Consider the following 26,808-nt stretch of genomic DNA (forward strand, 5'->3'; position numbering starts at 1 on the left):
AAGAAACAGCAAGAAATACTGTTTACCTATAAGCGTAAAGAAATTACATATATTAGAAACAAACACTTTCTCATTACCTTTATTTTCCAGATCAACAGACTGGGCCACAGCAACGTGTGGCAGGGGACAGCTAGTATATATATAAATGTCAAAATGTGTATGTTTGTTTGTTGTACTACAAAGGTTTCTACATGGCTTGATGGATCTGGACCTAACTTGGCACTCAAGCCCATTATTAACCAAATTAAAATAATTGAGGTAAAATCCACCCCATTTTAGGGAGGGAGTCCCAAAAAAAACTTACAACATGGCAGTATATAAGATAGAAAAGATTAGCTACTGGTACACAAAATGGCCACACAACACAGTCCTGAAAGCCATGGCCGAGACATCTACCTCATAAGAAAGTAAACAGTTTAATGAAGATTTCTATTTTGGAAGCTGTGTGTATGTGTACCTGCACTTTGCTCTGAGGCTGAGGGACTGTGGCTTCCATAAAGGCCAGATGAAAGTGGGGAAAGTAAAGGAGGAAAGGTATGAGGGAAGACAAGGAGCAAAAAAGAAAGAAGGGAAATGAGAGGAAGAGGGAAAGGGACGAAAAAAGGAATGTAAGAAAGTAAAACAATGTTTGACAAAAGAAGGAAAAGGAAGGAAGGAAGGAAGGAAGGAAGGAAGGAAGGAAGGAAGGAAGGAAGGAAGGAAGGAAGGAAGGAAAGGTGTATTAAGGAAAATGAGGGAGAAAAGAAGAGGGAAACAGTGCATGAAGGAAAGCAAGAGAGGAAGGGAAGAAAGGGCCACAAACAAAATCCATACCCAGGCAACACTGCATGCACATGCTAGTTAATTATGAATATTCAGTGTGCTGGAAAAGTTCCACATCTATCTCTCAGGATCCCTAATTGTCCTTAAACCCATTTGAAATTTAGCCGTGAAATGATACATGGTACTATTATAGTGATGAGTGGTCCCCACCCTTGGACCAAATTTGGATTAAGTCTAAAAATGATTAACTTGTCACCTATCCAGGAGAGAGAGCGCACACTATAATTTCCTCAGAAACACACTAAAAATTGTAGGACTCCATCCAGCCTGTGTCGCCTTAAGCTTGGCTAAGATGTTCACTGCTGTGATCCTCACTTTCCATTAGTCATCTAAAATTGAGGTTTATGGGGTTTTATCCAGTCCAGGCTGCAGCAATACATCTTTGCACTGGTATGCTCCTGGCAGTAGATCATGATCTAGAAGCCACCAATGTCTTGTGTCTGTCCCAGCATAAATTGAACCCTTTAGGTGTCCTTTCCATTCCCATGGATTTCAGACAACAGGGCTGGTGGGGACAACTTGATCCATATCAAATTGCCTGTAGAATACCATTGTGTTATACTGATATATACTGAAGTGTGCTGCGACCTGGAAGTTTCTCTGCATTTCAAGTGTGCGAGTGGGTTGTATTTTGCAGTTTACCAACAGATTTTGAAAATAGTGGGGAAAATACCTTCCTCCGTCTTATATGCACACAGCTTAACATGGTTAGATTCACTCTACTGTTAGTACAATGTGATGGAAATAAAGCTAAAAAAGTATCTGCAGGGCTTTGTTCCAACTTAAAGAAATCAAAGGAATATGAGCCTGCCTGATTTAGTTAGTATGGCAGGGAAGAAGGAGAAAGAAATAAGCTGTATTTTTAAAGTCAAAGAATTGCATTTCTTTGAATGATCCCTAAAATTAACCTTATATGTAACTCTTCTGTTCTGGTGCTCAATACCAATATTCATAACTGTCTATTTTTTTAAAAAAAAGTATGTAAGATAAATATTAGGATCTTTTGCACCAGATTCATCAGACAGGTTGTACTGGGCAAATCAGACTTTTAAGGGCTACTTTGCCCTCAACTAATACGAGGAATACAGATGCATGTACACATGAAAAGCGTGAGTTCAATGTATTTGTGTCTTCCGATGCATATATATCTAGATAAAATAGCTGGAATTGCCTGAACACTCCCTAACCAATATTTATTCCATGTCAAATACAAGACGGCTACTCCACAGAGTGAAAATGGGGTCTGAACATTAATTCTAAAACTATGAAATGTGAACATTACAGAAGATAATGGGTGACAGTCATCTATACAATTATGCCTGTTTTGTGGGTTTTGTGGATTGCTCAAGGAAGGCCTTCTTAAAAATAATTTTTAAAAGCCCTGAACATCAAAGTGCTTGCTAATGAGTACTAATAAGAATAAAGTCTCCTTTCCCTATTATATTCTTAGTAATTATCTGACAGAAAATACATAGCATACACATTGAGCTTTCATGTGGTGCAGCGTTTGTATGATTGTGCAAGATAAAAGGCTGTGATTGCAGAAAAAGAAACATCATCCACTCATGAAGAGACACATTTTTCTTTTTCTAAGGAATATTCAGAAATGTTTAATGAGAATCTGCTGTGTATAAAGGCTTTGGGAGGGAGGAGGGGGATCCAAACAGAGAAAATTAAAATCGGTAAGGTTTATCTTTGTCACTACTTTACTCCACTGACATATTTTTTCCGAATTAATGCTGTAAGACAGACATATTTTTTCTGTTGCTGTAAGACTATCTGAGAAATAAATATTCTTTTTAAAAGGCAATGGCAACTAGAGGGTATTAAATTCATATAACTGCTACAATGTAACTTTGACATTGTTTTTTGTTTCCTTTTCTTGACCATTTTCTGGCTCACCCATTTCTCTGATGCTGCAGTTGCAAACATACTGTGGCGAGAGGAAGGTACTGCAGTAAAATTGTCTTGTTGTAGTGATAATGTGCTTGTCTGCTTTAATAATTCCATAATGGACCATTTTCCACTGATTTGCCACTAACTTTAGTGATGTTGGCAGGTCTCATTTTCAGTTACAGGGAAACCAATGAAACAATTGGCATACAGTGAGTGATGTAGTATTTCAGAAACACTTCAAATTTCCCATAAAATGTAATAGACATATAGAAAATTAATGCAATTAAACTGTAGATTCATACATTTATCATTGTCAGCTGAGAGACTAGAATGAAAGCTATGAAAGTACCTGAACTTACATTAAATGTAGGAATACAGTGTCTTGTTGACATCTAACCATTTCAGACATTACTGCAACATTGAAGAATAACACCAGAATATATGCAGTAATATATGAGGAAGCCCTACATTTGTTCATTTGGGACCAAAATGTGAAATTATTAAACATACACATGCAGCAAAACAGCATTTAAACTTCCCATAATGTTTTGGTGACTGGAGTCTTCTATGTCAGTAGGGTTGTGAATCCACTTTGTATTTTAGTCTCAACTTTAAAGAGTTGTCCAAAGTATTAAATCATATTTACAAAATTGGTATTATACCATAGTTAACTTAGTTAACTTTATTACACTTTGAACTCAGTTCCAGAGCAGATTCACCACCCTACCGACAAAGAAGACGCCTGCACACTATGTGGGTTCCAGACACTTTACTCATAAATGTGCATATACAAAAAAGTAATGGAAATCATAATTGTTTTTACTTCTTCAGTAGATGTTCAGTATGCTGTTTGTAACACAACATGTCCAATTTTTAGTGGCAGTGACTGATTATGTTGAGCATATATGTGGAGCTTGTGTCCAAAGGGTACCACCAAATCCATCTGAATAAATTTTACAAGAATTAAAAAAAAACTTGCTGAGGGTATGCATTTTTTTGCTCTAAAATACAATTTTCCAGGTCTTGTACTGAAGTGATTTGATATATTTTCATAAATGTATTAGTATTATTTTTCTAGCCAGCAATATACTGCCACCTATAACTGATGGTTTTTCAGATTTTTGGGATTTGGTACCTTTTAGAAACTAATCCCACGTATAGGGTCATACAGTCATATATCAATAATATAATTGCAAGCCCATCTTGTCCAAGATTTCTTAAATGTTTCCATTCATTACCCCTTCTTGCCCGAGAAATATTTACGTAACCTCGCATACATAGATACACAGGTATATAGTTCTCCTTCCTCCACTCAATTGACACCCCCTTTCTTCTCTTCCTTCTCTCTCCTCCTTCTTTATGCATCTCACTTTTCTTTTCCCAAATGGCAGCCCATTCATCCTCATCCTCCTCTCTTCTCCCCTTATGGATCTTCTTTCCTTTTTCTCAAAATGCATCCCTTTCTTCCTTCTCCTCCTCTTCCATCTCCTCCTCCCAAATATTTCTCTAGCTCCTTTTCTCTAATGGGACACCCCTTTCCTCCTGCTTTTCTTCCTCTCGAATGCATCTTTCCTTCTTTTTCTCAATAAACTACAAGGCAGCCTGCTTCACCCCACTCCTTTCTCTTACCTCAACAGTTTTCTCCTCCTCCTTTGGCAACAGCAGCAGCCCCTCCTTCTCTGTGGGGCAGATGGCTGAGGGGCATGGATGGGCGATTCAGCCAATCTCTTCCCCAGAAGGAGGGACTGGAGAAAGAACCACCAGCACATAGAGGTTGCAAGCAGTTGTAGCTGCTGCTGTTACTCCTCTATTTTTGTGGTCATTTTTTGCCATCTCAACAATTCACTTACACAACCCGATTTGGGGTCGCTTTAAGAAGCTTTGATCTAGTCATACCCTACTAAATGTGGGTGTCCAGCTAGAGCACCCCCAGCACGTCTAGGCAATAATTCTATTGCAAAATGACTGTTACTGTCAAGATGTTCCTTCTCATTTTCAATCAAAATTTTCTCCCCTGTGACTGAAAACCATGTCCTACACTATGAAACAGCAGAAAAATAGCCCTGCCCTTGGATATTTAAAAAATGCAACAATGTCATCTCTCAATCTTCTTTCACCAAGCTGAACATGACCAGTTCTTGAACATTTTCTTATGTGTTTTGTTCTCCATTCCTCTTATCATCCTTGTTGTGCCCCACTGAACCTTTTCCAACTTGCCCAGAACCTTCTTAAAATGAAGTGCCCAGAACAGAACACATGTGATACCAAAGAACTATCCAGCATCCCCCAAACAGACGCAATTGTCAATCTACAATGGACATATTATTTCTCTCATAGTGTGATAGGATCTTATCAGAGAGTTTATTCCTCTTTCATTTGTAGCACTATGATTCCAATTTAATACTCATGTCTTCATCCCATGGAACTTAGAGGTTGTTGTTTGGTCAGAGGAACCAGGGGAGCTCACAGGGGAGCTCACTGGCTAAGAAGTTTAAATGCTCCCTCTCTCCAAGCTCCAAATCCCAGGGTTTTTTTAAAGAATGTTGACATGGAAGATAAAATGGAATCCTAGTGGTGTACTTGCATAGTATGAAAAGACCTTAGGCTTTTTGCAATGCTAATAGAACACAGGAACATATATTTTGCTATAAATGATAAAAAGTTGCTATATTTTCAGAATACTTTCAGAAACCGTCAATATTCCACTAAAAAGAGCACCCTTTCTATATAAAATAGTGCAACGGTTGTTTGCTTTCTTCCCACCCTCCAAAAAATTCTCTATCCAGATTTTCTCTGATGCTTTAGGTTTGTGTCTGCAGTTGATCATTCATGAGGTCCAAAATTACACACAGAGAAAGATTTATATTTTAATGAAGTTATATTTGATTCATACGTGGCATGTTGAGTCACTGCTTAATATAAATTTGTTACAATTAACATTTTTGAGGCAGAAATGTTAAATGTTGTCAGGTAATGCACAAACAACTGGTATCAGAGGGCAAATTACTGATTTGCTCATTTGATGCTAGGAACAGTCTATAAATGCATTTTGCCCTCTGTTACAGTGCTATATTGCTAGTTATTCCAACTGTAACACTATTCACTCAGTTGAGAAATAAAAATGTCCTTCTCTAAAATCAATTCAGTAAAATACTCTCTGAGATTTATCCACATTAATAAGTTAAACAGGATGTGAACACTTGCTCTGGCCACAGAAGAATTCTAAAGGTCAGTATAGAAGGCATTCCGCTCTTGATTACAAGACAGTTAACGTATATATTAATGTATAAGTCGATGTCATGTATTAGTCAAGGGCAGGTTTTGGGGTCAAAATTATGGGCTTTGATATGACCCATGGAAAAGTAGAGGGTCATTTGGCAGAGTGGGGAAATCACCAATGCTGACTTAGGGGGCCTGGCCACTGCTGCCATTTCTCTGCCCTGACATTCAAAAAGGCCAGGCACAGCACTACAATGAAGACAATAGAAGGCATTGATGCTTCTTTTAGGTTTTTCCAGAATGAACTAAACTCTCACCTTTCATCACTTTACTAAGATAAGGTGATAATACATTTTCTGATAAGATAAGAGTTAAGTTAAAGTATGCACATTGATCAGTCAATAAGTCAGTTTTTCAGTTGATTTTTAAGTAAAATTTCTAGACTTTTACATAAGTATATAAAGTAATCAGAAGCAAAACTATACTCAATTAAATTAGTTTTAAAACCTTTTTTTGTAATTAAAGGCTATTTCTAACAGAAACCAGAGTATAAATTTCTGCATTTTCCCATTGGAAAAGTTGTATCAGGAACTGTTGTGAAACCAGTACATAATAATCATTGCCACTAACATCTGCTATAAGGACAAAGCAAATAAAATCTGAAGAAGTGAACAATGCATTTTAATTGAAGTGATCATAACAAAATAGGATGGTTAATGTGCATGGATAGGCATATCTCATAAATAGCCTTAAGTTGATGCATGATTGTTATCATTCCTTTTAAAAATATTCCAGTTTTAAACATCTGTAGAAAAATGCACTCATTGCATCAAGGGCCAAATTCTGCCTTCTGATCTGCATATTCACTCCCCACTGAAACTGATAGGAACTGTTTGCATGTGGCAAGAAGAGATTTTGGTCCACTGGTGTTGAAAATGGCAGCCTAAGGTACTTTAAGCCTAAGATGCTTCAGTTCTTCAGTGGTTATGATTAACTACGTAGAGCTTGCTAATAGTCTCGCTTTCAGAGAATGCATGATCCCTCACTGCAACATCACATTTCAGGATCGTTGCTCCTAGATCCACTTTGATGCCTTAACTGGGGTATTTCTGTGGTATAATTCAAAAGCTGAACATCAAAAGCTGAATTCTAAGTGAAGCATACAAGCATAGTAAATACTGTATAATATCTATATTCCACTGTGCTTTTATGTTATTTAATAAATACAGGAGAATCCAGTCCTGTAAACATTTGTATTTTCATTAACAACTGTTTACAGGATCTATGCCACAAGGAGCATTTTTTTGTGTAAAAAGCATTCTATGATGAATTGTGTCAGTTAAAGTAAGAAAACAAAAATTGCATAGATTTTCCTTGATTTAAAACAGCATTTTTTCGCATTTAGAAATATTTCAATTATTCAAGCACCTGGTACAATCTAGACAAAGACACTTTCAAGTCTGATCTATTTCAATGTGGACAATTGCCCCTACAGGTATGTTTTCCATTGAAAACAGTAGGATTGGAAAGTGGTTTTAAGTTTGGCTGAATTGCGCCATTTATAAATACTTGATTCCCAATCCTGGAAACATCTGATGTTCTGCGGTGACTTTCCCATAATGCAGAACAAGACAGTTCAAAAGTTTAAACAGAACTATATGTACAAAATTTGACTTTTATTTAACCGTTCCATGCAGAAACAGAAGAGATGTTTAAAAACAAAATTTCACAGCTCCAAAATTATGGAAATTTGGCAGATAAGTACAATATCAATATTATTTCAGATGACAAAAGCCATTACAAAAATGTATTTGTAATCTATATAAACAAGTATAATAATAATATCTTTACACAGAAAAGATCTGAAAGAAGGTATTCATTACTGCTTTTGCATGTAATGGAAATTAGTAACATGAATAAAGTTGCAATACATTTCTGATTAAGGAAATACATAGAATACATTTTTACTAGGAGTTTAAAAGCAGGTTATTTTTTTCTGAAGCATCTGGAATGCCCCAGTTTTGATAGATGAGTGCTCTTGCAATGCTAGAAGATTCCACATTTGTGAATTACAGTTTGCAAAAATTCAAAAATGCCTTTGTTTTGGTGGTTATAAGGATTTGCTCTCTATGGCTAGAGGGCAGAAAACAAAGTATTTTTTCAAAAAAAAATCAGAAATGCTGCTTGTGCAAATGTGAAATGAGAGTTTCAAATTGTGTCCCATGCTTTGTTCCATTCTATCTCAGAAATGGCACATTATTAGTAAATGTTTCAAATCTCAAAGAAAAAACTTAGTATATTTGTTTGATTATGAAACATATAAATCTGAATCCCTCACCAGAATTTGTGACAGATACCACCAAGGCAATACATTTTTGAGCCTAACTGTACCTCCTTCCTCACACTTCGAAGCCCTACTTGTGACATGAACTTTAATTTTGTGAATGCACCCAAAGCATCCCTCCAATTTCTAGGTGTTTTTGAGAGTATGGTGATTTATTTATTTTCTTAGCTTACATATATTTCTTTCTTTGTTTTTAGACTTAAGAAATGATGACATGATTTTCTTCTTGCTCTTTTCTTTTGTTTGTTGTTTCCTCTTAAAGGTCTTAGTGTGGGAAACATGTTCTATGTCTTTTCTGATGATGGAATCACAATTATTCAACCAACTGACTGTGAAATCCAGAGACACATCAAACCAAATGAGAACACTTTCAGTAATTATGTAAGTCCCTTGTGGCTATCTCAATCCAAAATATTTGTAACCTTACTTTAGCTACAGTATTGTCTTCAGTGGGGCAACAAAGGAATCAGTAATGTGTTAAGATTATATATATATATTTACTATTTTGTATAGAAAGAAGTACATTTGCAATCATCTGCTGACTTTGGATACAGTGCATCCTAAAAATGGTTTTGACAGCAGCCACATGAGTATCCAGCCCTACTCAAAGTATCAATGCCCCTTCCAACTTCCTTGGGAAGATATCTAAGGTCACATCTACACTGTTATATAATACAGTTTGAAACTGATATATGTAAATAATATCATATAAGGCAGTTTAACGGCATTGAGCTGCTTTATAAGTATCCAAACTGACTACATAATGCAGTTTCAATGCTGATGGCTTCAAATGCTGATGCCTTTGAAAAATCCTGTAAATCTCTTGGTAGACAGATGGACAAATGTCAGCATTCTTGAAGAAGCAAAGATCACCAGCATTGAAGCCACAATTCTCAGCCTTAAACTTTGCTGGATTGGCCATGTTGTTTGAATGTCTGAATATCTCCCAAAGCAGTTGCTTTATTCTCAGCTAAATAATGGAAAATGGAATATCAATGGACTGCAAAAGAGACTTAAAGATGGACTTAAATACTTAAAATATTAAAACTAATAATATCGAACTGCTATTGAGCACATTTATTTTTGTATTTACTTATCTTATCCCTCCAGCCTGCCTGCTGTGGAAGTGAAGTCAACTTTGCTGGTAGAGAAACAGACCATTAGTAGTACTAATATGTCTTTGAACCACCAATTTCCAATGCCATACCCACAAGTAGTAGCAAACAAAAGCACGCATTCTGGAGTTGAGGTGAGGAATGATTTGGGATCTGTTTGATCCAAATCCGCCCCATTCTCTTAGAGATGTTCTAACTCAAACTCGGTTCCTCAGATGTGCCATTCTTCAGCTTGCAGAGTTCATTCAGAGTGGAGATTAAATAATCTCAGGCTGAAAAGCATGGCAGAACCACTCTCCACTCTTTGCCACATCACTTCTGATCTAGCCAGTGCCAGCCAACTGGTAATGAGGTTTGGGGTGAATCCATAGGTATGGTTACTTTGATCTGCTTATTGTACATAAGAAGTATTACAAAATATTCAGCAATGGAAACTTTTTCTGCTGGGGGTGGAATCCTTTAGGATAAGGAATAAAATCAATGTGTATAAAAATCCTAATCTTCCCATTCCTAAAAATAACACTAGATATCAGATTAGTATCTCGATCCATGGTATTTAAGATATTTTATTGAGATATTGAAGTTACATATATATGGTTTCATTCAGGGGCTTTTTTGCCATGTTTGTAGCTTTGTTTGCACAACAGATCCCTGGGTGACCTACATGTTAATATCTTGCTAGAGCTATTGCCAGCCATTAATCACATGTATATTTTATGCTCAAATAGATATACTGGTGTGTATAAATATGACTTTTGAACCATAACAGTGTGAATGATTACATGTTTGCTGGTTTGTCTAACATCCATTGGCCTTTTTAAAACCCATTATGTAATGTTTTATTTACCTTGGTAGACTGAGTTCATCATACATGGCGAATTTTGGCAGCAACTCCAGCTTTGCCATGGAGACTGCAGTTTTGCCATGGAGCCTGCCGGCAGAACTGAAGCTGCCACCAAAAAAAAAAAGAAAAGAAAAAAAAACATGCTTGCTCCATTGAGGGCAACACAGGAGGCTTCCCATGTTTCATTGCCCTCAATGGAGCAAGCCAGCCAGCAGACATTTCTTTCCATGTAATGAGGGAGGGAAGAAGCTGGAATGGTGTGGGACATGGGGCAATAGGTCCCCATGCCCCCTGGGAGGGTGCTGCCAGAATCACCATGCTGTGCGGTGATCCACAGCAATTCTTCTGGCTGGTGTGACAAAAAAAGTCAATGTAGCCTCACACAACAGTGTAATTTTGAATTCTTCAAATCACTTTTCTGCATGCACTCTACCAACACCCTCACAAAATGATGATGGGACAAGAATGAAAGTTACTAATTCTCTGAAAATCTATGCTAGGAATCCTGGTGTTTGTGATCTAAGAGAGCTGCGTGTTTTGCCTAAGGCAAGAGACAGGTTTCTGAGCTACAAGAAGCATGTGTTTTCCGAAGTAGCAACACACTTTTTTCCCAACCCAGCAGGCATTGCCAAATATAATCTGTAACCTGCATACTTAGCAGTGATGCAACAAACCTATATTGTGTAGCTCGGGACTGAATTTAACTATGGAATTTGTAACTATTTTTTTTAATTTCTGTGCATCTTTCCCATATTTTTATTTTTACTACATTGCACAATGAATAAAGTCACGGAGAACTCAAAAACCTGAACACTGTTATGAATTATATAGTTGCTGTGATATAGGTATTATCCATCTATGAATCTGGATTTTTGTTTTATTCTGATGAACCATCCTGATGACCTTGGTTTTTGTACTAGAAATACTAAGAAAGATTAGAACAGCTTCATGACTCTCATCTTCTGTTGAACTGAGATGCTTAAATACACAAGGATCTCAGAGTAAGCAGCAGGACAGGACTTTCATTAAATTTGGATGAGTGCTTTCCTCCCACAAATCAAGATTTATATTGCTAATAAATGTTGACAGCACTATAAATCTGCTTGTAACCAGTCAGGCATCAAACATTTGCTCAGTACCATATTACAGCTTCCATTATATATTTTCACCAAGATTCTTTCCATGTTTAGTGCTTCATTAATGTATGCCAGCATTGTTACACTGGCTTCCACAGTACTGCAGTGGGTAGCATCGGCTTTAGCTCATTTGTTGCACAATGGAGAATCAGCTCTGCATCTACCAAATAAAAGGTGAAAGAGAAACCTGTGACTGTGCTTGAGGGAGGCATGATTGTGGAAGGATTAGCAAATGACCACAGTTTGGTGAGCTGTAAGAAATGCTGAACTGTTTGCACAATATTTTTATGCCCACATAGCACCTGTATGTTGTAACAAGAGATAAAAGGATTTTATCCACAACTGGTGCAATGTGGAATGTTATTTTCAGGTTCCAGCTGCAGTCTTTTCTATTCCTCCAGCCCCAGATTTCATGGGGATGGGTTCCCTCACTAACAATCATCCATACAAAACATGTTTAATCCTCACCGGTTTGGGAGTTTGAGCTTTGTAAGGGTTTTTAAACCTAAGGTTCTTTCACCCCCTTGGCCTTAGTGCTTCCTGTTGAAAGCCTGAAGGTGGTTCCCCCCCCCCCCCCCCCCGCAAAAAAAAACCCTATCTGTGCTGAATCCAAAGCCACATTCTATGCTCCAAGTAATACAATTGGGGATGGGAAGTGTCCAAAATATCTTATGGTCATGGCAGAATGGAGATATACATCACTTTTGCTTAATATTACCTTTTCCCCCTTTGTTAGTTATATGTCATACTGTCTTGAGCAGGGGTCCTCAAACTAAGGCCCTGGGGCCGGATGCGGCCCTCCAGGGTTGTTTACCCGGCCCTCACTCAGGGTCAACCTAAGTCTGAAACGACTTGAAAGCACACAACAACAACAACAACAACAACAATCCTATCTCATCAGCAGTAGGCCCACACTTCTCATTGAAATACTAATAAGTATATACAGTATTTGTTAAAATTGTTCTTCATTTTAATTATTGCATTGTTTATAAGTATCTTTTGTGCTACAAATAAGATATGTGCAGCGTGCATAGGAATTCATTCATGCTTTTTTCAAATTATAATCTGGCCTCAAACAGTTTGAGGGACTGTGACCTGGCCCTCTGTTTAAAAAGTTTGAGGATCCCTGGTCTAGAGCATGGCACTGAATTTGAACTGATTAAACTTTCTTTCTTTTTATTTCAGGCAGAAATCTGTCCTAGAGTTGAAGGTGAAGCCATTCAGTCCTGCCTCTGGGCTTCTGCTGTCAATGTTAGAGACAAATATATTTATGTAACACAGCCTAAGTGGAATAGAATAATGATCCTAGATATCCAGACTCAGAAAATCATTCAGGTAATTTTCCAGGGACGAGTGGTCACTTTAAAGTGAAAAAGAAACTTTGCTATCAGAATTTCGATTCTTCTCAAGGAAGATTCCAGCTGTTGAATGGACTAGTGGAAATAGATGCTTTTCTTTAAAAAAAAAGTTGTGCATTCTAAAGGCATTATTACACAGAGCAGAAAGTTGAAATCAGTACTAGAAACTATATCCAAAATAGATATCCATTGGTAGTATTTTGTCAGTAATAATTTTTGACAACAAAATTTAAAATTGTTTACAGCATGGGCAGAGGAGCACAGAAAATTTAAATTTGAGGTCTGTTCCACAGCAGTTCTCATCAGGTTTTGTAGTTCCAAAAAGTAACTTTTCATATTCAGATATGTTGTAATAAGTATCATTGATGACATGGCCCAAATCTATCTGCTAGTCCCATGAAATCAATTGGATATACAAAAGCAATAAATTGCCTTAACCATTAACACCTTCATCCCACTGAACATGTCAAGTGTTTGGAAAAGTAGATTTATCATACAGCTCAGGCATACTCTGTTTTGAAATTAAATGGAAGATTTTCCTACATTCATCACACACTAGCAAACTATCTGTTTTATTCAGGAGTTCTCAGTTGATTTGCCATCACATTGTAGAGTTGTTCTTGCCCACTGTCCCACCCCCATTTTCTTTGTGAAAAGAAACACCTCCTCTCCCGGACTATGATTCTTTTCCCTAGATTATAAATGTCATTTCCCAATTGGTTCTATCATAAACACATGGGATAAGTTTATTAAACTGCAAAAACTTTACCTTTGCAGGAGGGACAACCTGCTATAGCACATTTTGCTCTAGTTTCTCAATGATTGAATATCTTGTAGAGTCTCCACCAATTTAACATAGTTTGTAGGTGTTGCACTCCAGACCAGGAAATCTCCTGACTTCAAACACACAACTGAGTAAAATGCAAGCAATTTATTGAAGATAATTAAAAGCAGTAGCAGTAAAAAGCAATCCACAGTAAAAAGTAAATCCAAATAGGTAGAAAAGGTAGATATGAACAGATAATCCAGGAAAATAGTCCATGAAAACAAATACTGGAATTTCCAAGGCACAAACCCCAAAGTACTTGAGCATTAATCAAAGTACTTCACCATGAAATAACAAGGCACTTAATTCAGGAATCTATCCGAGACAAGGCATCCAGGAACTTGAGACCAGATCTTGACCTAATTCCAACATTGCTTCATCGGGCTACAGATTCTGTACTTGATAGCTTTATCCCTCTAATCTACTGTGTATCCCAAGTGGCCAAGAATGGATTTCTTCTGAGCCTTGAATCTCCTATCAGTCTCTGCTGCAATCTGGCAGAGCACCTGAGAGCCTGGTTTGTTTTTTCTTTAATGACTGAAAACACTTCTGTTCACTGGCTCATTAATTTCTGCAGCTGGACCAGACACCAAGCCTTTCTCAGGCTCAAGCCTTGGGAATCTTTTGGTAGCAATCCAGGCCCAGGAACAGACCATCATCCCCAAACCCTTCAGGAACATTCCCATCAGAAGAGTGAACATGAACATACTGTCTTTCTCTGCATCTAGAGCAACCTCATTGTCATTCTCTGCATCTAGAGCAACCTGATCATTAAACACAATCACAGGCTGAACTCCAACAGTGGGCACAAAAGCAAAGTTTCTGGAGAACAACAATTACTTTCAAAGTACACAATTAAACAGAAAATAATATTTGTAAACTAGGAACATTTTTTCTTTATTATTATTATTATTCAGAGGCTGGATGGCCATCTGCCCGGGGTGCTTTGATTGTGCTTTTGCTACATGGCAGAGAGAAGGGGGTTGGATTAGATTGCCCTTGGGATCAGCCAAAGGAAGAGGAGGAGGGAAGGAGGCATCTGGGGGCTCTCCCTTTGCAGCCATTCCAGCGATCCTCCTCTCTCTCTCTCTCTTTCCTTCCCCATGTTGGAAAAGGAAGGAAGGAGGGAAAGAAGGCAAGGAGGAGGAAACATATGGCACCCCACAACACAGAGAATGAAGGAAGCCCCCCCTAGAAAGTGCAGGAGACAGAAAGGAACACAGCATACTGCCGATCTTACTTCCTCCGTAAGCAAAAGGTAAAGATGGAGCTTTTTCTCAAAGAGGCAGTTGGGCTCCTCCCACAAATTGTGTAACCGTATCATTTTAAAGCTGACAATGAGAGATACCATCACATGACATAATTGGCCATTATGCCCATCTCTACCCAGATAATTTGCAAAAATAGCCACTTGCCAACCAGCTTAAAAAGTGTCTGAAAAGATAAACCTTTGCTGCCCTTTTATAAATTGCCAAGATATCTCTACCCTACACTTGAAGCCTACGTCATGTGATAAACAGTTGAACACAGTAGGGTGCCATTTCTTCAGTGCGTGGCTCAGTAGTATTTAATGAACGTGATAAAATGGTTACTTAACCATTTAGCAATTTATATAATTGTATAAACCAGGCTGGGATTAGCAGTTGGTTTTAGGCCAAAGTGTAGAGCAGGATAGGGTACAATATGGTCATCCAGATGTTGTTGGAATACATTTCTCAGCATTGGCTATGTTGGATAGAAATGTTGGGATTTGCAGGTCCACAACATTTAAAGAGCCACAATAATTTCAATTCCTACTGTAGAGAATGCAGAGCTTTGAAACAGTGATCCTGTGCATTTTTCTTGGCAATAAAGCCTTGTTCAATATGGTGTCAACAAGTTAGACAAAAATAATGGAACTACATTGTGAGGCTGTTCTCCAGATTGTTGGTATGCTAAGCATACATGGGTTTTGACTGTATAGTTTTCAGATGGCCAAAACTGATATTAAGGAGTGTTTATGGTCAATGTAAATGACAACAAGACTGGTACTTTACAACTCTTGTTATTTTTTTAAAAAAACAAGAACAAAGCACTGAGTGTTGTTCAGTGTTGTTCACCTCAGAAGAAACTCCAAAGCCAAAAAAAAAATAGAGATGAAAACATTCACTACAGAAAAGAAGTTCCACATGCCTATATCAGGACTAATATTGATCAAATACATCCCTTTACATAAAAATACCTGATTAATTTGATTTTTCTTTTTTTAAGTCCTTGGATGTTGACCCGCTACCAGTAAAATTACATTATGATAAGTCGCATGACCAAATTTGGATACTTAGCTGGGGGAATATGAGGAAATTCCATCCAACTTTGCAGGTAAGTCTGATATGGACTGAATAGCTATTCCCAAATTCTTTATAGATTATGTCTTCTGTAGATAGTTCACAGTAACATTTTCTGATTAAAGTATTTTGCATGTCAACCATATCTTCAGTTCAGAATACATTTATAAATATAGTGCACATGCAACAAGTTGCACAAAAGTAACTATATAGTATTCACACCCAAACGCTGTAAATTTTAGTACCTGTTTAGTACTTTTCTGTCCCAGGACACATCTACACTATTGAAGGGGAGGGGGCAATTGGCTCTGTAGTGGCTTAATGCAGCCAATGCCAATGAAAGTCATGGGTTGCTCTGAATTCTCTCTGGGAATGTGGAGCTAACCATGCTTTAGGTCTGTGTAAGCAGTTGGACTGCTTTTGAGACAGAACTGGCCACAACTGTTTATATGGCCATCCCATAGTCCCTGGGCTTATGGAGAAATGGGATTGCACTCACCATATACAACAATCAGGGTAGGAAAGTGAAAAGGAAGAGGCAATTCCTTCTTTTCCCCTCCCTTTTCTCATGTTGCTCTGGTGCATCACTCCAGGTAATGCTTGTTGCTGCAACAATGAGAACCAGAAGGTAAGAGTGGCCAGATTTGGCACTGCAGGATGGTCAGGATTCCTTCCCTACTCTGCAGTGGCCAGGGGGAATAGTGGTCAAAACCATCCTGTGGCCAATCCAGAATTTGACACACTGAATCAGCCCTGGGATAAAGGGTCAGGGTAGACATGCTCCCAGTGTAAGAACTAAAGAGCATTTCAACTTTCCTAGGTAAAATCCAGCAGTGCTAAATTAACAGTTGCAAATGATGGCTTCTATGTCTCAGGGGCAATTATTCTATTCTGGGTTTCGGTCTCCATTTTAAGGGAGTCATTCAATCTTTTGTTCCCTAACCACAACTACTACCCATATGATATCCTTGGATAGTTAAAGTTAGGGCCAAATCGTAAACTGGACCTCATCAATTGATTACTTAATTCTTTTACTTAATTTCAATTATTTGATTACTTGAGTATTTTACTTAATTTTAATTATTTCACTTAATTCTATTGTTTACTATGGACACTGTCTAGTTCTCTTGTTCTTGTTCTTGGTGGAGAAGGAAGGGCTGGTGTGATTAACAGGAAATTGATGGAGAGCAGCAGAAAGATTGGGGCAAAGATGTTGAGCTACACACTCATGAATAATCAAATCCACAAATATGAAACCTGTGATTATGGAGAACCAGCTGTAATTAAAAGTAGCCTAGCACTGGGTTTGTGATTATTAACAAAAACATGCTATCTGCACAGCTGGGGGAAAAGGCATCTGTAGAAACTCAGATGGCTATCTCTATTATCTAATGCAGTGCACACACATGATGACCACATTTTAATATATCATTCATTTTGTTCATTATTCCGTATTTCTTTTCAAGAGAGATAAAAAGAATTTCACACAGCTTTTCAAGAAAAACATTTGCCATTACTATGATGGATTGTAATGTGGAACTGATTCCATTTTTATAAATCTCCCTTTTGAGAAAATTCATCACACAGAGCTATGAATTCCTAAAAATGATTTACATGGGCATAGAGCAGTGGATTTAAAGTACAGGAAAAGAGATTCTACCTAAACATTAGGAGGTAATGGTGGCAAGAGCTATTAACCAGTGGAATATGCTTTTTCATAGTGTTGTGGAGTTTCCTTCTTTAGAGGTTTTTAAAAGAAGCTGGATAGAATCATAGAATCATAGAATCAAAGAGTTGGAAGAGACCTCATGGGCCATCCAGTCCAACCCCCTGCTAAGAAGCAGGAATATTGCATTCAAATCACCCCTGACAAATGGCCATCCAGCCTCTGTTTAAAAGCTTCCAAAGAAGGAGCCTCCACCACACTCCGGGGCAGAGAGTTCCACTGCTGAATGACTCTCACAGTCAGGAAGTTCTTCCTCGTGTTCAGATGGAATCTCCTCTCTTGTAGTTTGAAGCCATTGTTCCGCGTCATAGTCTCCAAGGAAGCAGAAAACAAGCTTGCTCCCTCCTCCCTGTGGCTTCCTCTCACATATTTATACATGGCTACCATATCTCCTCTCAGCCTTCTCTTCTTTAGGCTAAACATGCCCAGCTCCTTAAGCCACTCCTCATAGGGCTTGTTCTCCAGACATCTGTCATGGGTGCTTTGATTGCGTGTTCTCACATGGCAGGATGTGTGACCCTTGCTTTCATTATAAATAACTTAGCTACAAGTCCTATCAATTCACACTTTCTTAAATATTTCTAATGAATGTACTTTAACCATCTTGAAACATAGAACCTTAAACAAGGAATGTAAATATTTTAATTATTCCTTCATTTTTTATTTTAATTTTTTTAGTAAAATGCTGCTTCCATATTTTTCTTGAGTTCCAAGAGCAATAACAAAATCAGTTTTCTTCTATAGTAAAGGCATGCATTCACCTTTTGACAAAAGGAAAGTCTCATTCTATTCTTTGCTAGTACCCTCTCCCACCAGTACTCTAGATATCCTTTCAAAGCGATAATTAACTGCTATGACTTTGCTGTCGGTCATTCAAGCCAGTGAATTAGTGTGGTGCATTAAGTGGGATTAATAAATGTGAACATGAAAACAATGTTTATAGGAAGCAGTGTAGAAAAAATGCTGCAAGGTTACAGTTGGGATGCTCTTTCAGTGCCTGCATGATTGTCCCGTCTTTTGATATAAGCAGCTTGAAAACAGATGGGGAGTTATTCTCTTACCTTCCAAATGTCACAGACAGGTGCTATTTTGTTAACCTTCTTTATTTTCAAGGAAATAGGAAAAGCATCATTTTGACTTATGAGATGTTGTAAGATACATGGCAAAACAATGTTGGCATCATATGCATTTAGGTAATCAGGTCTTTACACTTCTGCTCCTCCTTTGTTGTTTTACCAGTGCTGACTGTTTTGGTTATTTGTTATAGGTAATACCAGAAGCAAGTACAGGTGAGAATCAGCATATTATTCGCACTCATCTGAGTGGAATGGATGATTATTTTATTCCACATACAAATCTGATTATCAACCACATCAGGTAAGAACACTGTTATCCCAAATTGTTTATCACTTCAATCTAAATGACATTATGATTAATCATGTGGAGTACAGCTTACTTTGCTTCTATGGCAATTGCTCAAAACTCTACCAGACTACAAAACAGTTTCAGAAACTATGAGTAAGAAGACCATATAAGAAACACTGTTAAAATTATTCAGCTCTCATGTGTTACTGGTGTAGGCTTTGGTGGGGCTCTTTGCTTTTTGTTTATTCCTGGTATGATAACAATCTAATATGATATATTATTGTTTCTGGTTTTGGATGTTGACAAGCTTCCCAAGTGCTGTTTTCTTCCACTTTTAATGTGAAAAGCCATCATCCAAAGCAACTCTGTTTTAGAAACATTAACTAGAGTTGCAACTGACAACTCCTGTGCCACGCTGACGATGGCCACCTCACTATCCGAGGCGTCAATCCATTCTGATTCATTAAAAGGAGAAGTAAATACTTCCAAACTCTTCTTCTGGAGAAGAGAGAACACATATCTGTCTTCATGAAAACTCAAGCACATTGCTTTAAACTCAGCACGCAGCATACCGGACAAATGTGGAAACTGAGTATTTATTTGATAGCTGGCATACTGGCATACTTTACTAAAATGCTATTGCAATCATAAACACACCTACTTAGACATGTCCCATTAAATTCATACCCTACCCTTTCTCCCAACTAAATTAACCAATATATGGAATGCATGCTACAATTTCTCAAAAGAATCTCTTTCTAAAAATGCTTTCTAAAGATGGTTTTTGTTTAAAGCATTCTTCAAATTTCCTAATCCAAAAGAGCTGTAGGTGCCATTTTATTACTCCCTAATCATATGCCATTTTCATTTTCTCTGTCAGTACATTTTCCTCCCCAAGGCAAGTTTGTAATGGATGGAAGTCTAACAGCTGAATAAAAAACAAACTCTCAGGAGTGTGCATGTGTGATCATACCCTATGTTAGCTTGCTTTCCAGGAGTAAATTATCATAGCTGGACACTCAGTGGTGCTTCTGTGTGTATATCCCTTTATTATTTGGAGACCCTGGTGTTGTTTAGCTGAAAAAGCAGCTCTGAAATATTGTTTCCACACAACTGAATACTGGAACTATAGTTGTTAGGGAAATCTAGCAAGCTAAGGCTACTGTTTTGAAAAAGAGTATGACCGCTATTCCAAAGTATAACCTCATGAAACATGGCACACAAGTTTTACAGGCAGACGACTTACCCAAGTGTATACAACAGAAAGTGTAAGGTACTATTTTCTCTTTGTTTCTCTTGAGACTGACTCACAAGAGGGCAGATTAATTCTTTTGAAGCAAGGAAAAAACAGGACTTCTTTTTATTGTTATTTCATTATTTCCCTAAAATACATGAAAATAAAGAATGTAAGGGATGTTTAACATATTTATAAAATAATTATATTGTAGCCATATCCAGTGTATCCATATCACAATATATGATTTATAGTTTGATCCAGGCATTGGCCATATTTATATGGGCAAAACAAAGAAGACTCTTCTTGCAGCTGCTTTGGGGAATCCATATGATTAATCTATTGCAAGGCGATCCAGAATTTACTCCAGTGCTTCCAGGAAACTCCAGAGTGAGCCTGATGGTTTTGAGGTGTGGACAGATGAATCCAGCTGGGACTGGCTCAATCCAATGTTCACGTATCAAACAGATCCACCACTGTGTCACTGGTTAGAAGCAACAGAGTCCCCCAAAGAGTCTTGTTGGTGACATTACAGTACTTCTAGGGATCCCTGGTTAAAGTTACAATCCATAGACAACTTCAGGAAAACTAAGGACCCATCTACAGTGTAGAATTAATGCAGTTTGATACCACTTTAACTGTCATGACTCAATGCTGTAGAATCATGGGAGCTGTAGTTTTACACGTTTTTTAGACTTCTCTGCCAAAGAGTGCTGGTGCCCCCCTAAATTACAGATCCCAGAATTCCACAGCATTGGGCCAAAGCAAGTAAAGTGGTGTCAAACTGCATTAGAGCCAGCCAAAATCTCTACACTAGAACTATTTTTCAGTTTACATATCAAATTGTTGTAATAACATAGATCTATTTACAGAATTTCTATTAAACCTACTGAGATAATAAATGTGGTTGTTTTGAGCAATTGAAGCTAGATCTAGACTGCCCTATATAATATCATAGGATCTGATCCCAGATTATCTGCTTTGAACTGGATTATATGAGTCTTCACTGCCAGATAATCTGGAATACGCATATAATCTGGGATCAGATCCTATGATATAGGGCAGTGTAGATCCAGCCTAAGATTTTTGCTTTCATTTTTAAACTCATGAATGTTGCCAAACTTCTTTGAGTGCTTGGTCATTTATTGTTTTGTTGCTGTTTTTTTGTGAAAACAAAATTTCAGATTTGGTTTCATCTTTAACAAGTCAAAGCCTGCAGTTCACAAGATTGATCTGGAGACAATGGCTCACATTAAGACTATCAGCTTCAAAAACTACAGCTGCTTGCCCCAAGCCATGGCCTATACCCACCTGGGTGGGTACTTCTTTGTCCAATGCAAAACAAATTTGTCAGTACCAGTAACTCCACAGCTTGTCATTGACAGTGTTACAGATTCTGTTATTGGGCCCAACAGTGACATAACAGGTACTCCTTACATCTCTCCTGATGGACGCTATTTGGTCAGCACAGATGAAAACAGCAGGAGGATCAGAGTCCAGGCAATAACAATCCAAGGGGAAATCAAGTTGATTTATGACTTACAAACCACTATGCACATATCTGATCTGACATTTCAGTCCTCTTTCACCGAAGGCAATCAGTATTATATATATGCTACTTCACATTTGCAAACAGATGTGCTTTTTGTAGAGCTGTCAACAGGGAAAATGGACGTCTTGAAGAATTTAAAAGACCCTATCAAATCCAAAGAGTGGCCCTGGAGCAGCTACAACAGAATTATCCAAGACAGTGGATTATTTGGGCAATACCTTATCACACCAGCAAAGGACTCACTATTTATAATCAATGCGCGACAAAACACATTACGCTGTGAGGTTTCAGGTATCAAGAGGGGCAACACAGTGATTTGGGTTGGAGATGTATGAAAGGTCAAAAAAATAACAGAACTGCCAGAAAACTAAAATATTGATCGGACTTTTAACTGCAAAAAAAGAATAATAATATTAAAATGCAGTAGCATTGTATATTTTTACACTGGGGAAAAACTGTATAAGCTTCATGGTGCAACACTGGCCTACTTGCAGGATTTATAACATAAGGTATGCTCTGCTTATTGAACTTGGTTATGCTGGGAATTTGTGTGGAAGTCAGACTTGACGGCTTGAGTTAATGGGATGTTTACTGGGAAAAGGAATCATTACTCCAGTTGAATTGGTATAATCTACATTCCTTGGTGACTCTATACAACAGTACCCTTGAGTTGAAAATCGGATGAATACTTAACTCCTGTGTAGCTTGTATTCATTCTGTTCCTCCAAGATCACGTTTCCTTTGTGTATGCCATATTGTGGAATGGAATCAGGCCTGTAGCTTAGATGTTTTCATTCAGATGTGTGAACTGGAGGACCCTACACACTTTTCCTTTGTTGAAGACTCAGTGTTAGTCACAAAGTCTCCCTTTTCAGAAAACCTTATTTATATAACTGTTAACTATAACAATTCCCAAGTCAGGAAATTTCAATCTTGAAATGGAAACTAATTCTACCAAACTAACCACACACATTCATACTAAGAAGGTAAGTTGGATAATTGTAGACTATTCTTGTTTTATTTCTACTTAAGTTGCTTCTAAATATAAAAAGGATGGCAATGCCGTCAAAGTACCCTCCAGAAGCTACAGTCCTCTACTGAAGGCATTGGCATTAACAATTAAGAGGAAAGGTGAGATGTTAAAATCAAAGATGTGAAAAAGCATTAGTTACTTGCTATAGAAATCAGCATTAAAATGCGGGGAGATTGGGAAGATACAAATATTGAGTTCAATTCAAAATTAGTCATAGAGTGGATCCAAGTAAACCAATCAGATTTGAGTTAGAAGTCCCACAGATTGAGGTTTGGGACCTCAATAATTGCAATATATCTGCTTTAAGCATGACGAAGTCTGTATCAAAAACATGATTTCTACATGTGAAATTCAAGAAATTTAATACGGGTTTCTGAACCCAAGCATAACAGTTCTACAATGGCAGGGGTTTTTTTCTGCCCAATCTCATGGAGCTGAACTTGATGTGGGTAGAAGGACCACTTTCCTTTAAGATGTAGGAACACATCATTCAGTTTTTTATGAAATGTTTGTAAAAAAAAGAATAGAGGAGTGATGGTTTGAAAGCCAGAAAACAAATGGGCAAATATGCAAATATCTTCTATGTAATCAGGAAAGAGAGATTTTTAATTTATTTTTGAAACAGCAGCAGCCTTACAAAGTGTGCAAAATGAACTGCTATTTTAGCAGACAGAACAATAAGCCGTGCTGTTTCCAGTGTAGAAAGAAACATTTCCAGAAATCATTTATTCCGCTTCATTAAAAATTTACCATTACTTGAAGTAATTGGGTTCTTCATAAAAAGAAAAACAATAGCTATGTCTTGAAAAGCTCTCCTTTCAGTAACATATTTTTATGAAGAAAACTTTTAGTTTTTATATAAATCACACACCTAATTCATATCTGTCATCTAAGACCCTGGAAAAAATAGATTGACTTTATTTTATTTTTTGCTGCTGCTGATTATAATTGTCTCTCATTTGTGGTGTTTCGTTCATACTCAGTTATCATTCCATTATGAAAAAGCAGAGTAATCTTTAAAACACACAATTAAATTATACCCAGTGATATAACACCCAACAATAAGAACTATATGTTGGGTTGCCATAAAATGTATATACATCTGCACATTTAAAAATATGTCAAAACAATGTGACATGTTAAAATTGGAAATTGTACCTAATCACAGTTGGAAAACAGAATAGAACCAAAACTGTGATTAAAATGCAAAAAAATGGTTCAAGGTCCAACTCCAGTGTAGTGTAAACCACTGAGGGTGAAAACATTCATTTTCAAAGTTAGTAAAAAAAAATCTTCAAATTAATTTAGATTAACTTTTTTATGAGCAGTGTTTGTCACATCGCAGCATTTGGTGAGTCACCCACAAATCTATTCTGTTTACTAGACTTAATGCACTGTTGACTGGGACTGATACAAAGGCATTGTGTATATATATATTGATATTGAGAATAATTGTCTCTTAATAATTTCATCATGAACTGGAGTCCAATACTCTCCCCAACTGCGTGTTCACAAAAAGATGATGAGGCTGTGGGACTGCAGATGTTATTCTTGCTGTTCGGTAGCCAAAGCCATACCTCACTGCTAACACATTCAGTACATGCATGAGAAGAACCATCCAGGAATTGAAAAGCTTCGTATTTATGTCGGATGTGGGTGGATTCCCTTCCCATACATGCTGAATGTTTGGATGATGGTAGACACTAGAGACATTGACAGCCTGGATGAAATCAGGCCAAACCAGCCCATATTCTTTCTCATAGATCCTTTGAACATATCAAGGGGTAGTTGTCTGAAATTTTCAACTGTGAGACATGCCTAAAGAGCCATGAAGAAATGAAAAGAATCTTCCAAATGATGGCCATTTTGTATCTACTGCTGTATATCTCAGCTAAAACTTCATCGCACTACAAATGTAAACCATTGAATGGACATGGATTCCACTGAATACCTTGGGAACTGTAGCTGTGTATGAGAAGGCTAAGGGTTGCTAAGAATTCTCAGTGTCCTCAGAAAATTTCGGTTTTCATTATTCCTTCGGAAAAGCCATTACAGCTTAAACTGAACTAAACTCAGTAGGGTAAAGTTTAAGTCAAATCTTTCAGGCATTTTGCTTCTTTTAAAGCTATTCACCAGAAAATACAAGGAAACATGACAGAATTAAACACATAATTATTGATGCCCCCAGAAAATCCACATCACAGAGAAAGTAGGGTACTAACAGCTTATTTCATTAAGAGAGATAGGAAAGAAAATGCTTTATAGGGAGGACTAGATGGAGTTGCCCTTTATGATCTCTCTGGACCCAGTTTAGTCAGTGGTAAAGCCTTTTTTTTTTCCCCTGTGAGCCATAGGAGGCCAGGACTCAGATACGTAATAATGGATATAGCCTCCCATTTAGAAATATGCAGTGGTCAATGATGGTAAAGCAAAACTGTGTCCATACATTGCACTTATTCCGGAGGTCATTTGCTGGATCTTGTCACTGCTCAAATGTCCCCTTTTTATGATTTCCTGAATATTTTACTCTGAATATGGTAAGTTTCCCATCAGTTAAAATCATTGTGGCATAGATACAGCAAAAGGTTACTTTTATAACATTATTTTTGAAGAAATTGTTGTAAATATCTCTTCAGGTAAATATTCTTGAAATTAGGGTGTGAAGGATGTGTACTAGACTTCACTGCTTTCTGTTAATCTTGACACCTTGGAACTAGAGTTAACTCCAAACTTTAACCTTCCAAAGATGCTCCTATGAGTGACTTTCCTCTCCTGCTCTCAAAATCTGTTAATGTGTTTTCTAAATAACCTAATGGCCTTGTCCTATTTAGAAAGAGGTATTTAATTTAGATGCATCACACAACTTGTGAATGGTTCCAATAATGTTTGATCCAATATAAAAAGTGCTGCACATTTAATCATTTTCCTTATGAACACTAAGATCACTGTTTCTCTGTACCACAAAAGGTGTAAATCATGTTTGTCTCCCAATTTTTTTGTTTCCCAAGCATATTAAATTTCATTTGGTTGCATTTAGTGATTTATTCCTTTGCTCTGTTAATAATACTTGGAGTAACACTTCATATTTCTTTCTTAGTCAAGAAATTAATAGCCACAGTGATTAAGTGGAAGTAATTCAAAATGAACTAGCATGTAATTAGTTAACCTAACACGCTTACATATCACTAGAGAGTTTTATTTGATGGACAATGAAATCAATAAACACAGTAACTGATTTAGGATAAGAATCAAGCCCCTGGGATCCAATGCACTGCTGTTTCACTGTTTAGTTTAAATATGAGACATAAGTACTATAATAATAATAGATAAAACAGTGGTTTGAAAAGACAATGCTAGCATTTACTCCAACCATTTATTATGTAGTTTGCTTTAAAGTAATTCCCATGGTGAATGCTGTTATGGAATCTGGAGGTACAGGGCATGAATCCAGTTCCATCATGGATCCACACACATATACACAAACTAAAATATCCCATGATGTACATGGAAGCAGTGCAGTGGACCATTACAGATGACTATAGCTCTGTCTGGGCATCTCATCCCAATATTCAGCCTTCTCTTTTTAGGCAATTACTCTTTCTCAATGGACTGAAGATGAACTGAGCAAGAGAAAACTGATGTGAGATTATTTCTAACAGATACCTTCCTCTCTCCCCTTTGTTAATAAAAGGACTATGCCTCAGATGTGGACCAAAGTGGAAGAGCTAATACTGGATGATGTCTCAAAATAGAGGGTTTTGGGATTATAATCTTCTCTGAAATATTTTGGATCACTGCTTTTGCCAGTTTCATCATCACTTCACCATGAGAGAAGTGGCTGAGCTAAGTAGCATTTTGACCTGAATTAAGGGTCATTTATAGAGGTGTCTGATAGATCCATACTCCAGAAGATGCAAAACTTGCTTTGTGCAGAGATGTGGGACTAGATGGGGATATGAGTGGCATATACAGATGTTCAATGAAAAGTTTGTTGGACAATGTGTACACACACCA

General features: G+C 37.4%; 1 protein-coding gene across 2 annotated transcripts in view; it reads left to right on the top strand.

The window, feature by feature from the left end:
* FSTL4 (follistatin like 4) overlaps positions 1 to 25,826 on the top strand; it is a 550,230-nt gene extending 524,404 nt beyond the window's left edge. The window contains exons 11-16 of one of the 2 annotated variants that reach the window (XM_060765261.2): positions 2,745 to 2,771; positions 8,544 to 8,662; positions 12,562 to 12,711; positions 15,811 to 15,918; positions 18,878 to 18,987; positions 21,394 to 25,826. In XM_060765261.2, the coding sequence (XP_060621244.2) occupies positions 2,745 to 2,771; positions 8,544 to 8,662; positions 12,562 to 12,711; positions 15,811 to 15,918; positions 18,878 to 18,987; positions 21,394 to 22,096 (1,217 nt within the window). In that variant the 3' untranslated portion in view covers positions 22,097 to 25,826. The remainder of the gene's footprint in view (positions 1 to 2,744; positions 2,772 to 8,543; positions 8,663 to 12,561; positions 12,712 to 15,810; positions 15,919 to 18,877; positions 18,988 to 21,393) is intronic. The other variant, XM_060765262.2, reaches the window with a different exon arrangement.
* Positions 25,827 to 26,808: the final 982 nt, after the last annotated feature.

The sequence above is a fragment of the Anolis sagrei genome, chromosome 2, assembly GCF_037176765.1.
Source record: "Anolis sagrei isolate rAnoSag1 chromosome 2, rAnoSag1.mat, whole genome shotgun sequence".
NCBI lineage: Eukaryota > Metazoa > Chordata > Lepidosauria > Squamata > Dactyloidae > Anolis > Anolis sagrei.